The sequence below is a fragment of the Pelophylax lessonae genome (assembly GCF_965119305.1).
Source record: "Pelophylax lessonae genome assembly, chromosome: 6".
In the NCBI taxonomy this organism is placed as follows: domain Eukaryota; kingdom Metazoa; phylum Chordata; class Amphibia; order Anura; family Ranidae; genus Pelophylax; species Pelophylax lessonae.
Genome location: NC_138773.1, coordinates 190,092,545 through 190,105,872, shown reverse-complemented (window position 1 = coordinate 190,105,872; position 13,328 = coordinate 190,092,545). Strand labels below are relative to the sequence as shown.

The 13,328-nt window shown below is 41.5% G+C and overlaps 1 protein-coding gene across 3 annotated transcripts in view; it reads left to right on the top strand.

Moving 5' to 3' along the window:
* Positions 1-13,015, top strand: part of TRAK2 (trafficking kinesin protein 2) — a 95,601-nt gene extending 82,586 nt beyond the window's left edge. For all 3 annotated transcript variants that reach the window (XM_082261309.1, XM_082261308.1, XM_082261310.1), the window contains 4 exons: positions 3,130-3,410; positions 4,920-5,189; positions 9,932-10,031; positions 12,120-13,015. In XM_082261309.1, coding sequence (XP_082117435.1) covers positions 3,130-3,410; positions 4,920-5,189; positions 9,932-10,031; positions 12,120-12,777 — 1,309 coding nt within the window. In that variant the 3' untranslated portion in view covers positions 12,778-13,015. The remainder of the gene's footprint in view (positions 1-3,129; positions 3,411-4,919; positions 5,190-9,931; positions 10,032-12,119) is intronic.
* The last annotated feature ends 313 nt before the right edge of the window (positions 13,016-13,328 follow it).

Genomic DNA, 13,328 nt, shown 5'->3' with positions numbered 1-13,328 from the left:
AAAACGACAAGCCCCTGCTCCAGCTTCTCTGACTCTACCGGAGTCCCGATATGCCTGTAGTAGACAAGGCAGACAAAGAACGAGAAGGACATAGAGGCAGTGTAAGAGGAGGCTTTGGAAGATTTTTCTCCCCCACACTATTTTAAGATTACGGCTTCTGTGGGCAAAATGCCTAGGCATTGTAGAACTTGATTCTCCTCTGTCTCACCGTGCCCCCTTTGGTACAAATAGACCAGCAACATCTATAAATAGATTCTCCAGATATAAAGAGTTGCCCCTAAAAGCACTCTTTACTCTTGCAGGCCCAGCCTACAGCCAGCTCTTGCTGCAATTTCAGCATGGCAAACTGGACTAATGCAATGAACAACCAACAAGATCCTGTATTCCATGACTGTGCTTTAACAAAGTAGTTACAGCAATTACCTTCTGCTCTGTGTGGATGCCCTAGAACAATTTCCGGAATAGCTGTAATCTCCAGTCACATGTGTAGAATCTTGTGGCAAAAAGCCTGGACAGCTGAGGGTGTCTGCAAAAAGCTCACATGTATGCCCTTTCAAGACCTATATCTCTTTGGGAAGGCACTAAACCAATTCATCAAAAATGTCACAGAAAGGAAAGTTTTACTTCCACAGAGGACAATTACAAAACCCCCCTCCTCAGGAGTCTGTACCCCCTCAAAACGCAGGTCACCTAACCACCCAATATCCAGGCTTCAGCTTCAAAGCATAAGTTTAGCCCTTCCTTTTGGCTCAAGAGTTGGCCCTCAAAGCCCAACAAGTCTACCCCAAAGCCCTCTTCCCAACGAAGGGGTGCCCTCAATTCTTAGAGTAGGGGGGGGGTGTCTGTTACAGTTTGGCTCTTTCTGGGTCCCAGACATCTCAGACCTGTGGGTTCAACCAGTGGTTTTAAAGGGGTACAACATAGAGTTTAAAACTGTACCCTGTCACCACTTTCTTATCCTAAATCAACCAAAAACAGCCCAAGAATAGTCAGATTTGCAGCTTGCCCTGAACCATCTGTTATCTCAGGTAGTGGTTGTGCCAGTACCCCCACAAGACAGGTTCAAAGGTTTCTGTTCAACCTGTTCATAGTATCAAAATCCAAAGGCGGCATTCGTTTTGTTCTCGACCTAAAATCTCTCAACAGATGCCCTTAAGTTTCAAAACTTTGCATTAAATCCACTAGTTGGTTATTGCCTCTCTGAGACATGGTGAATACCTGGCTTCTTTACACATTCAAGATGCCGATCTGGATTTTCCCATTTATCCACCTCATTAGCGCTTTCTCTGCTTTGCAGTGGCAGACCATTGGCCCATCCTCTGCTCTGAGGGTATTTACAAGCGTCCCAGCACCTCTCCCTGCCCTTCTTAGAACTTAGGTCATCCAGGTCACAGGTTATCTAGATGACTTTCTCCTGAAAGAGTCCTCTCCTTTTCAGCCATTTATAAATGTCCACAGAACAATTCAGATTATCCAGGCTTTCTGGGTGGGTCATCAGTTTTTAAAAACAGTAAGGGAGGGTAAAAGGTTGTTTTTTTTTTTTGCTCCAACATTTCAGTCTTTTTTCTCCTTTTAAAGTAAAAACAATCAAAGCAACGGATCTGTGGTTATCACTAGCTGTTTAAAAATGATAAAAACCTTTGTAACTGCGCCTCCTGGGGCCTCCTAGATATTGGTATCATCTTTCTCTGCCCCATCATCATTCCTTGCTCCTCATCTTCTTCTCTTTCTCTCCCCCCAGTTTCTTGAAAATTGGTGCTCTGATATGTACTGTTCTCGTTCTTTTATGGGCTGTGGCACCAGTGTATGTTTGCACCATTTTCATAGCGATCTCTAACATTAAACCACTAGATGGATAAAGTGCTAACTTTGTATACTGATGCTCTGCTAACCTTAACATGTCATAGTGACCTTTATTGTTAGTACAATTATTGTGAGGTCTGGCATTATATCACTTTTTCACTTTTATCTCTATGCATATTTGTACATTCACTGGAACTTGACTTGCACCTTTACGTTTATGTTCTCTATTATTCCATTAATGAATAAAATCGTTTCAACATAAAAATTATAAAAACTTTTTTTTGTGTTTGATGTTGCATAAGCAAGTAATAATCAGTCAAAGTATTACAGAACTGAAATCTAAAAAATTGCCTGGTAACGTGCTTGGTAGTAAGGTGGTTAAAAACATGGTGCAAATAACTTGAAATATGTAATCACCGAAAATGCACACTATTTTTCCTTTATCTTGAGAAGTTTGAATTTAACTTTAAAGTGGTTGTAAACCCTTACATATACCCAGTAAAGTGACTGGCCTCAGGTTATTCATAGAGATGAAACAAATCCTACTACATAAGTTGTACCTGTTTATCTGCAGTTTTCTCTTCTCTACGGTCATCCAAAGTGCAGAATTTATGCAGCTCTCATAGCTTTTAGGCTCTGTTCGCATGTAGGCATTTTGGGGGCATTTTTCTGCTCTAGGATCAGCTCTCAAAACGCCCAACAAGACAAATCCTATTCATTTCAATGGCCCCTGTTCACATCTGAGCGTTTTGAAGCCATGAGCAAAACGCGCAATGCTCAAAAAAGTACATGAGCTTCTTTTTTGGGCAGATTACAGGCGTTTTCCATTGGTCTCTATTCAATCTAAAAACGCCTGCACAAAAAACGCCTGCAAAAACGCCCATAAAAACACCTGAAAAAACGCCCATAAAAACACCTGTAATAGCAATGCCAAGATGTGAACGTAGCCTTAGAAAGCGGGGAGCTGAAGATACTTTCTACAGAGCTCAGTGAGGAAAGCTGACTGGAGGGGAAGGGACACAGCCCCAATTCGCACAGCACTCAGGATCAGAGCTGAGGCTGTAAATCATAGGCTGTGGGCTGGTGCTCTCTCCACTGTCACTTTATTTTCCTTGGTGTCAGGAAAATTTGTCAGAGGTGATTCATGCTGATCATAGAAGAACAAGGCAGCAGACAGAAATCACACTTAATGCCCTGGATTGAGACAAGCTCACACTATAGAGGGATATGATTTGTTCATATTTCATGTTTGAGGTTTACAAACACTTTAATCTCTACTTTTTATGAACCAAAATATTTTTTTAAATCTGTTTTCTACTTTTACAGGGAACACTTAAAGGTGGGAGATGCTAACTTGGAAACTGCATTGCACAGGCTCCATCTTAGAAGACAAAACTATTTAAGTGAGAAGCAGTTTTTCAAAGAAGAATGTGAAAGGAGGTTGAAATATCTAGATGATGAACAGGACCAGAGTGGCTGTAGCAGTCCCAATGGAAGTATCCTGTCCATGTCAACCCACTTGTCAGATTTCACAGACTCTTCAGCTACCTCTAGTACCCTGCGAAGCCTTCTGCCAGAGAAACTACAGATTGTCAAGCCACTGGAAGGTGTGTATACAACTCTTTCTTAGGCACTTTTGACTTCCGTGAAACACATTTTGTAATGCCTTAAAGCAGTAAAGAGCAAACTCCACATTTTAACTTGTTCCTACAGGTAAGCCTATAATAAGACTTACCTGTGGGTAAAGGGAATATCTCCTAAACTTGCAGTGTTTAGGAGATTTTTACGCTGGATGCAGCCGGCGACGTCACCGGCGCATGCGCTCTGAAGGGACGGCATACCGTGCTGTCCCTTCCAAGCTCTGTGCTGTAAACCGTGACTCCCGTGCGCATGGGCGGGGTTGACATCATTGCAGGTCAGCCATTTAAAAGACCAGAGCCCCTTAAGTTGAGGAGGACCCTTCACCTGCCAAAACCGCATAACCGGTGTGTAAACCCCGGGGTTGTGAACCTGGACGCTGGCACTTTCTTACCGCCACTACTTCCTTTCTACTACCTACTTCCTACTGTTCTTCCACCCATCTTTCATCCTCTTCTTGTCTCTCCCCTATCTCTCTATCTCCTTCTCTCTCTTTCCTTTCTTATTTTTAACTGTTCGACATAATGACACGGGTGTTAACGGACTACAGTTGGTCTTCAGTTTTTATTTACTGTGGCCTCTTCCTCTGCCAGGCATACAGGTGGCATCCCTGTGGAATTGCAGATGGTGGACGTCTCCCCGGTTAGTCATGGTGTAATAGGTTGGGGGGGTCGGGGGCCACTCTCCCCCCTCGGGCGCAGTAAGTTCCCATGGGGTGCGCTGGAGGGGCCCGGGCCGGCCGGCGCAGGTTTAGTTGGCATGGGGAGCAACAGTTTTTGCTGATAATTATGCTGCTGTTCAACTATTTTAACTTCCATGTCAACTGTTTTGAATAGTTCCTTTTGTTATTCTGTTCCATGGTCATGGACTGATTGTACCTTTGTGATCTTTCCTTGAAAATTAATAAAAACATTAAAATCTAAAAGACCATAGCCCATGAACCTGGAAGGAAGACCGGGGGAAGATGAAAGCCCGGCCAGTTGTAACAGCTCACCGCTGGAGGACTTTGTTCTAAGGCAGTGGTTCTCAACTCCGATCTCAGGACCCACTAACAGTCCAGGTTTTGCAAGATAACTGAAATACATCACAGATGATATCATTTGCTGTTCAGTAATTGCAGTACTCTAGTCTGCATCGCCTCAAGGTAATACCTAAAATCTGGCCTGTTAGTGGGTCCTGAGGACTGGCATTGAGAACCAGTGTTCTAAGGTAATTATTTCATAATGTGCTAGTATGCGATGCATACTAGCACATTATGCCATTATCTTACAGGGTTTTTTATTTTTTATTGTTTTTTGAAAAGCCATGGCTATATTATGAGCATATTCTATTATGTTCCCAAAGCTTGGCCCTTTCTGTATGAAAATATTGATGATATCCCTGCATATGAGTTTTTGTTTTCCTTACATCATGATTGACCTTCTGAATTGTTTCTGGTTTAATCAGTATGTAAGCCCCTTTTTTAAATATTTGTGCAGGTTCCCAAACTCTCCACCAGTGGCAACAGCTAGCTCAGCCAAACCTGGGTACCATTCTGGATCCCCGTCCTGGTGTAATGACCAAAGGATTTAAGCCTCTTCCTGAAGATGCCGAATACCGCTTATGTGACTTAGAAGAGGATGAAAAGGAGGAGGATGAAGATGAAGAAGGGATAACTTTTAAAGTGCAGGAAAGAAAGGAAGAAGTACCACAACCCACCTTAAGCATTTTCCTGCCACCCATTTCTGTGTCATCAGCACCAAGTTCTGGTTAGTGCTTAATAGTGTACCTTTTGGACATTCTAGCATGTCCTGCCACCACAACAACCTTTTTTTTTTTTTTATTAAGTTTTTTTTTTTTTTTTTTTTTTTTTACATATGCAAAGGGAAAACATCCGGTTTATCAAATTATAAAATTCAATGCATACACAATACTTCCCCTTTCCCCATCCCTACCCTTCCCATCTCCTTTTTTTTACCTCATTCCTCCCATGTGCCACTTCCCCCATCATCCACGTCTCCTCCTGCCCTCCTCCTCCCTCTTACTCTATCCATTTCTCTGAATATTTCGTAGTGTTTTTGAACTCTATCAATCTTTCCCATATATTAAATGTTTCAACTTTACCCTCTTCTCTACTACACAGATATTCCATTTTATATATGTATTTTATTCTTTCATAACACTCTGTTAAGGAGGGTTTACCCAGGTCTAACCATTTTTTGGGATTGTTCCTTTCGCTGCATTTATCAAATGTAGAACCAAAGTCTCCTTTATTGTTTTGATGTACTTTTTGCATTGTGAAACAAACCTGTCCATGGGCTGTTTGGTATCTCTTCTCCAGTAATCTCCCTAATATAATATTGTATCTCCTGCCAGTATTCCTTAATTTTTATCCACATATGTGCCATGGTACTTTTCTGATTACATCCTCTCCCACATAGGGCGGAGGTGCTTTGTTGGTATTTTTGTGCTTTCTGTGGTGTTCTATACCACCTTGCTAGGCTTTTGTAATTCATTTATATTGTATGTATATCAGTAGTATACCCATGTGCCTATCTCAGCACATTTGCTACTTGTTGCTCGCCTATCTTAAGGCCCAACTCCTCTTCCCATTTCTTGATGTATGTGGGGATTTCCAGTCCTCCCATTTCCGTGAGTATTCTATATATTTGAGGTATTCCACGTTTTGTCATTTTTTGTGCATTAAATGGTCGTTCAATTGGGTTTAAATTCTCCTCTGACCTAATTGGTTGTGGTAGTGTTGGCACAAAGTGTTTTAATTGAAAATAACTCCATTCGCCTAACTTTGTCAGTCCACCTCTGTACTTTAATTCCTGAAATGATCGTATTTTTCCTTCCCTTACTATGTTCTTTAATTGTGTGTTTCCTGACCAGTTTCCAAATAAATCCCTTAGGCCTGGTAGAAAAAACATTTGTCCCTGTTAGTGCAATTAGTGGCGCGTTGTGCTCCTATTTTGCTTATTTATAAATTAAATCTCGAGGTAATGCTATTGGAATCATTTGAAATTTACAAAGGATTTTTGGGGGAATTCTCATTTTTACCATATTAATCCTGCCCATCCAGGAAAGTGGGAGTGTTGATATTTTCCTAATTTCGGTTTTAATCGCATTAAAGCAGGCCATAGACGTTTCGAATTTCGTACGATTTATCGTGCGATAAACGCAAGCGGCACTCGTGTACATCATCGAGTGTACCATCAATGTGATCTGAAAATCGTACGACCAAACACTAGTTTCTTGTGCCAGTATAGGAAGTGATGCAATGTTGTCTTGACCTTTTAAGCACACCTCCACTGGGCACTCCCCCCTACAGTTAAAAATCGGGTCGCGGCATTTGCGAACAGAACAACCATTCGTCACAGCCTCTCAGCAGAGTTTGCTGTAACCTATAATATGTGATGTATTACGTTTTTTCTGACGAAAACTCGTTCGTGTTATTTTTTTATTTTCCTTCCGGATCGATCTTTTCTGAATCATGCGCAGTTGTGTGCTGTTCTGTGGAATCGCACGACTCAACCATTAATGATACGAAATTTGGACAATTTTCTCAGAAAAACCCAACATGTTGGATATGTGAATTTTTGCTGTCGTACGAAAATCGCATGTTGCACATACCACACTGACGATACGAAAATCGTTCGAATTCACTGGCAAATACGATTTTCGGACGAAATTCGCATTGTGTATGGCCTGCTTAAGGAGTGGTACATAATTAGCTTGTAATTTTCCCCATGGATGTTGCCTTTTTTATTCCAAGATATTTCATTTCATTTTTCCTCCATGTAAATGGAAACTCATTTTGTAAAGCCCGTTCCTCCTTTTTTATTTAGGCCTACATTCAGAATTTCTGATTTAGTCGGGTTCATTTTCAAGTTCGATATTTCCCCATATTTTTTCAGCTCTTTTACTAGGTTTGGCAGTGTTGTTCTGGGGTTTGAAATGTAAAACAGGATGTCATCTGTGTATGCTGCCACCTTATGTTCCTCTTCTCCCATTTTCACCCCTCCAGTATCCAGATTTTTCTGTATAGTCGCCAACAAAGGCTCTAATGAAAGTACATACAGGAGGGGCGAGAGCAGGCATCCTTGTCTTGTTTCATTGAACACCTCAAAGTATGATGACATACTCCATTAACCTTAACCAATGCTATAGGGTGGTTATATCAATTTTTGATCCATTGGATAATTTTTGGACCTACTCCTAAATTTTCTATAGTATCTAGCATAAATCCCCAGTCGAATGCTTTTTCGGCATCTATCGATCAAAATAAGGCTGGGGATTTTCTGCTTCTCTCTTTTTACAGCATTAATAATGTTCTTATCCCATTATCTTTCCCTCCCTAGTATAAACCCTGTTTGGTCCCCCCCGCCCAGCAAAATCCTAGCATTTTTTGTTTCCTAATCGTCTGTTCAAGTTCAAAATTCAGTTTCTCTTCCTAGAGGCTGGTTGCCACTACTCTTCTTCCTGGTTTTCTTCTTCTATGCTATCTGCAGACCAACGTATTATGTTTGGGGATTTCCAATTTTTTACAAAAGCCTTGCAATTCTACTGGAAATCTCAATTTTGCCGTACGTCATCCTTTCCGGCCTACCAGACATGCTGGGAAACCCCAATTGTAGCAAATATCCTGGTTTTGTATCGGCTTCAAGAGCAGTTTCAATAGTCTCCTTCTTAATGTTTCCTGTGACAGGTCCGCAAAGATCTGGAGAGTAAAACATTCATATTTTATTGGTTTCTTCCCTTTCAGACATTTTTCCAAATTTGGGCTTTTTCTTCATAGCTCTGAAGTCTTATGATTACATTTCTTGGAGCCTCTGCAGGGGTGCCTTTTTATCTTCTAATCCTGTGTACCCTTTCTATTTTCATTTGTTCTGCTTCTCCTCTGCCTAATATTGGGTTAAAAATGTTCCTCATTGTGTCAGTTAGCTCCTCTCCATGTATCGGTTCTGGTAGGCCACGTATTCCTTCCGTTCTTCCTTCTGTTCCGATTTTCTTAATCTTCTAGTTTATATGCTTTGTTCAATTTTTAAGGCTTTCATTTCTCCTTTTAGTTCATTTATTTACTCGTAACAGTAAGTGGCCCAGGTCACTATGTTTTTAAGGACTTTTTCAGTGTTGCGAATATAGCCGCCATTTCTGCTTTTGTACGTAATTGGGCATTCGTATTTTGTCCTGCCATATAATCAGTCTCAGAGTCACTTTAAAGGTCCTGTTCCACTCTTGACTAAGAGTATTTGTACTTAATAATCTTCTATTTTTCCCAATTTTGTGTTTTAAGATCTGCCTGTTTTACACGGGTTCCTTGTTGTCTTTTAACTACCTGCTTGTCTAGGGCTCCTTCTTGGGTCATGTACTTTTTTTTATTGTTCTTGGGCTTGAGCTAACTAACCTTAGGAGATTTTGCCACCGGCCCCTCCTCTTGCTGTTTTCCCTCTCATGTTTGTGGATCCTATTGTCTGTCCCCCTTAATCGTAGCCCCCTATGTTGTTTCCTCTGAAACCCTGTGTGGCAAAAAAAATATACTAATGTCTTCCACCAGTGTCTTGTGTGAACACAGCCAACATAAAACTATAAGTAGTCTGAGCAGTCCACAAGTTCAAGAGATTCAGCAAATAGAAAAAAAAAACACTCACCACTCGCCGTTTCTGGGCTGGGGTTTGTAAAGGGGAACTGCGATATTTTATCAGGTTAACGGGCGATGGGAGATCAATCTTCCTGTGAAGTTGTTTTAAGCCGGGGGGAAGTCCGGGAGGACTCTATTGGTGCAGCTTTTGGGGTTCCTTTTTTTAGCTGGAGCTGCTCCCATATATGCAGACACCTCTGTGCATCAGGTCCTCTTTGACTCAGAGCCCTTGGCGAATCTCTCTGCTCTCCTTTCGACTTGCCACCTCTCTCCTGTGCTCCCCTGGGTACCTCTGAGCATTGTCGGCAACCTCCAAATCCATTCAGCTACTCTCGGCTGCCGGCCGAAGTCTCCCGTGCTATCACAACAAGCTATCGATAGCCATCCTGCTATACCTTTTTGTTTTACCCACTCACTACTTAGAGCCTTTGCAGTCCTCCTCAGTGGGAAAGAACTGCCTGCAAATTGAGCCCAAGACCCATTTATTCCTTGAGGCCTGAGAGCAGTTACTATCTTAAAAGTTTGAAAATTATTGCCGACTCTAAACTATTTTCATAAAACATTCCACTACAGATTTTGTTTACTTCTACAGAAATATCTTAAATTTGTCATTTTGTGTTTGTTTTGGTAGGTGTGCACATTGCACCTTTCTTCACCTCTGTACACTGTAGTCTGTGGCACATTTCCATCAGTAGACTATAAACCTTTCCGATTTTGCAAAACATGTTATAAAACAATTATAGCTCTCTGTATCTTAAGGCGTTGGCTTGGTTTTTTTTAACAGTGTTTTCATAGTTATGTGTATTCTGCATTATGTGGCTACATACTGTACAAATAACTTGTCTTTTCTGATTATTTGCATTGCAGCAACAAACCCTGGCAAGTGCCTGGGCAGCACAAACTCAACATTTACCTTCACTACTTGCCGAATCCTACATCCCTCTGACATCACTCAGGTTACTCCCAGGTAAGCTTACCAAACAATTGTTAAAGTCTTTTAATGCAGTAAGTTCAACAGTCAGGGCCCATTGACACTAGGAATTGCATGTGAATTGCACAGGATACTGTGCGATTCACATGCAGTTCTGTACAATGCGATTTCAGCACCATTAGTTTTTAACGGGCTGTAATCATGCATGCACTACTTTTTAAAACGCACGGCAACTGCATTGTATGGTGCTTTTTGTACCACGCGATACCGTGCTGGCAAATGCACTGCAATTGCGACCTGTGTTTAGGGTGCCGTTAGGTTTGCACTGACCCCCGCAGCGGATCACAAGGGCAGCGCGATTGGAATTTTCCCACACTGCATTCTAGTGTGTACAGGCACTAATGCTTACAGCCAAGGTCATGGCTCCACAGAACAATCGTTTAGGCTGTGAGAGCAGTTTCCAAAGTTAGAATACCTGCTTATAGGAGGGATCTTAAATCTTTTAATGAATAAAAACATGCTTTTGCAAGAGGAATGTCAGATGAACTAGAATACTGGTTTGGAATATCTTTCTTATGTGACGGGTATTGTTTTAGTATCCAATAATTATTTCAGACACCAAACTTTACCATGTTTTGTGAAGAAGCACATAGATTCTGCGGTTTCCTAGTCAGCGTTGGTCATCACAAGCTGACACACCCACAACCCTACCCTCCCTATAGTGTGTGACAGCAGCTCCCATGCAGAGACTTGCCGTATGGCAAAACAGTATTCATACCTCAAGTAGCCCTGTCCCCAGAAAATTTATGCAGTAGTGGAAACATCACTGGATTGCAAACCTTGCTCATTTTTTATAATTTAATTAACAAGGTTGTTATTACTTAAGCACTTTAGGGCACTGAGCAGTTTTTGCTTGTTAAATCTTACATCTTGGCACGAAATCTTTAATGTAATATATTTACGTTTGCTAAATTCTACCAGGTAAATGTTCAGGCCTCTTGTGATGCTGGCTTTGGACTTAAGATTCTTTAGGAAGTCATTTAAGCTGCAAGTAACCTGTACACTGTTGCTTTGTTGCCTGTCCCTCAGTTAGATAAAGCTTTGGGCCCCTTACACATGGGGTGGACTCCGTGTGAGTCCACCTACTCAGTGGGGAATCTAAGTAGATGGATGGCTGGTCTGTGTCTGCTCCGCTTATGCAGAGCAGACACAGCCTGCTCTCCTCTATGGGAATTCGGAAATAAACGGACAGCCTGTCCGTTTGCACCCAACTGCTATCCAATCTGCCAGACAGATGGGGAACAGATCTCTATCCATTTGTATAGAGGATTGGATTGGTTTGGATTTCGGCAGGTGTAAACGGACACATTTATGTTGACACCCTCCACTACATAGAGGAGACTGGAGGGTCCAATCGGGTCTGCCTGAAAAACTGACAGGCAGACCAGATTTGTCCGCCCAAGTGAAAGGGCCCTCATGGGAGTGGGAAAGGCTGACTTACAGCTTTGTTTGCTAGTGCCCAATCTTCTGTAGACAGCAGGTCCAACCCTATGTCCTTTAAAGTGGAGCTTCGCTCTACCAATCAACATTTATAATTTTTAATCCTCATGCTGCTATCATTTGTAAATAGATTGAAAAGTATACCGTATATAGACTGTTTTTTAGACTTTTTTTTTACATTTCTTCTGTTACTTCCTGGTTTCCTGCCTAGGCAAATGATGTCATATATCCCAGGAGTCTTCAGGAGAGGAGGAGGTGTTTTCTCAGCTAAGCACACTCTCCTGCATGTATACTTGAGCTAAGGGCAGGAAGTAAATGCTGCATGAATTTTTTGCCCTTACTAAAGAAAGCCACGGCCAGAAATGCAAGGGAGTGTTTAAAGGGATTTCTCACCATAATAAAGCATAGAGACATGGATGGATAGGGGAGTTTGCTTTGAATAATAAAAATGGATTAAATAGCATTTTTGGTTTGTGGTACTCAGATGCAGTAAAGATCCGCTTTAATAAACTCTATGAAATGCATATTACTTACCGTAACAAAAACAAAACTACTGTTTTAACTTATACAGCCTAATGTGTTAAGTTTGTGTTTTAACATGGTTCATTTTTATGTTTCTTTCAGTTCTATGTACACTATGTCATCTTCTGGAAGTGGCAGTACTTCTTCCACCAGCACATTGGGGAATTCTCCAGCTGTGTCTTGTCGGCTGAGTGTTGGGGAATATTTTAGCAAGGGATTAGATTCCAAGTTAAACAGTACAGGTAATTTAACCAAACTTCTTCAAGAACAAGGGATTTCTGCCAAGGTGAACAGCAATAAGGATCCAGAGAAGCCATTACGTCCACAAAATTTACTTCTTCCCTCCACACCCCCCAATTCTCCGACACTGTCTCCCTGTGTTTCTCCCCTCCCATTTGAACCAAGACCAAATCCATCAGAAAGCTTCCTGGCAGTGTCAAGACCAGCGGAGAGTTTTCTTCAAGAAATGTATGGCTTAAAGCCCACACAAAGCCAAGCTGATTTGGGGCAGCTGAAGATGAATTTGGTGGATCGATTGAAGCGGTTAGGATTCGCAAGAGTAGTTGGGCAGACGGACCAAATGCAGACCACAGCACTGAACAATGGGTTAAAGCGACAAGAGTCTGCTATGTTTGTTGCAACAAGCAGTAGTCTTTTGGGTGGTCTAAGAAGGAACCAGAGTCTTCCCGCTATTATTGGTGGACTTGCACCTCCAGTTTGCCTGTTTCCTCCAAAAATGGGTAGTTTAAAAGAAGATTGAGCATGTAATTAAACAAAAAAAGGAAAAAAAAAAGACTGCTTTGATTAAGTGTTCTCTGTTCAAAGAAGAAGTATTTGTATGTTTGTGAAAGGTTGTAGAAGGTTTGTGTAAGTGAAGGAGGAGAAAAGAGGTTATAGAAAAGATTCCCTAAAGGGGGAATACTTGAAAAAGGTTTAGAATGGCTGTGAAGAAGGACATTGGAAAGTGATACAAAAAGACTGAAAAGTAGGATTAAAATGTAGACATAATGCTATAGGGTTGATTTACTAAAACTGGAGAGGGAAAAAGCTGGTGCACCTGTGCCAATCAGCTTCTAACTTCAACTTTAGTCATTAAGATTTGACAAAAAACCTGGAAGCTAATTGGTTTCTATGCAGAGCTGCACCTGATTTTGCCCACAACCCCGATGACTGCTGTAGATCTGAGCTGACCAGGAGCAGCAGAATTATGCTGGTCAACTTTGCATCCAGAGATATTCCTCAAGCAGTCCCCTATTTTGCCACCAATTTTTAAACTTGTATACTGATAAATGATCCGTAGAATGTGGATAT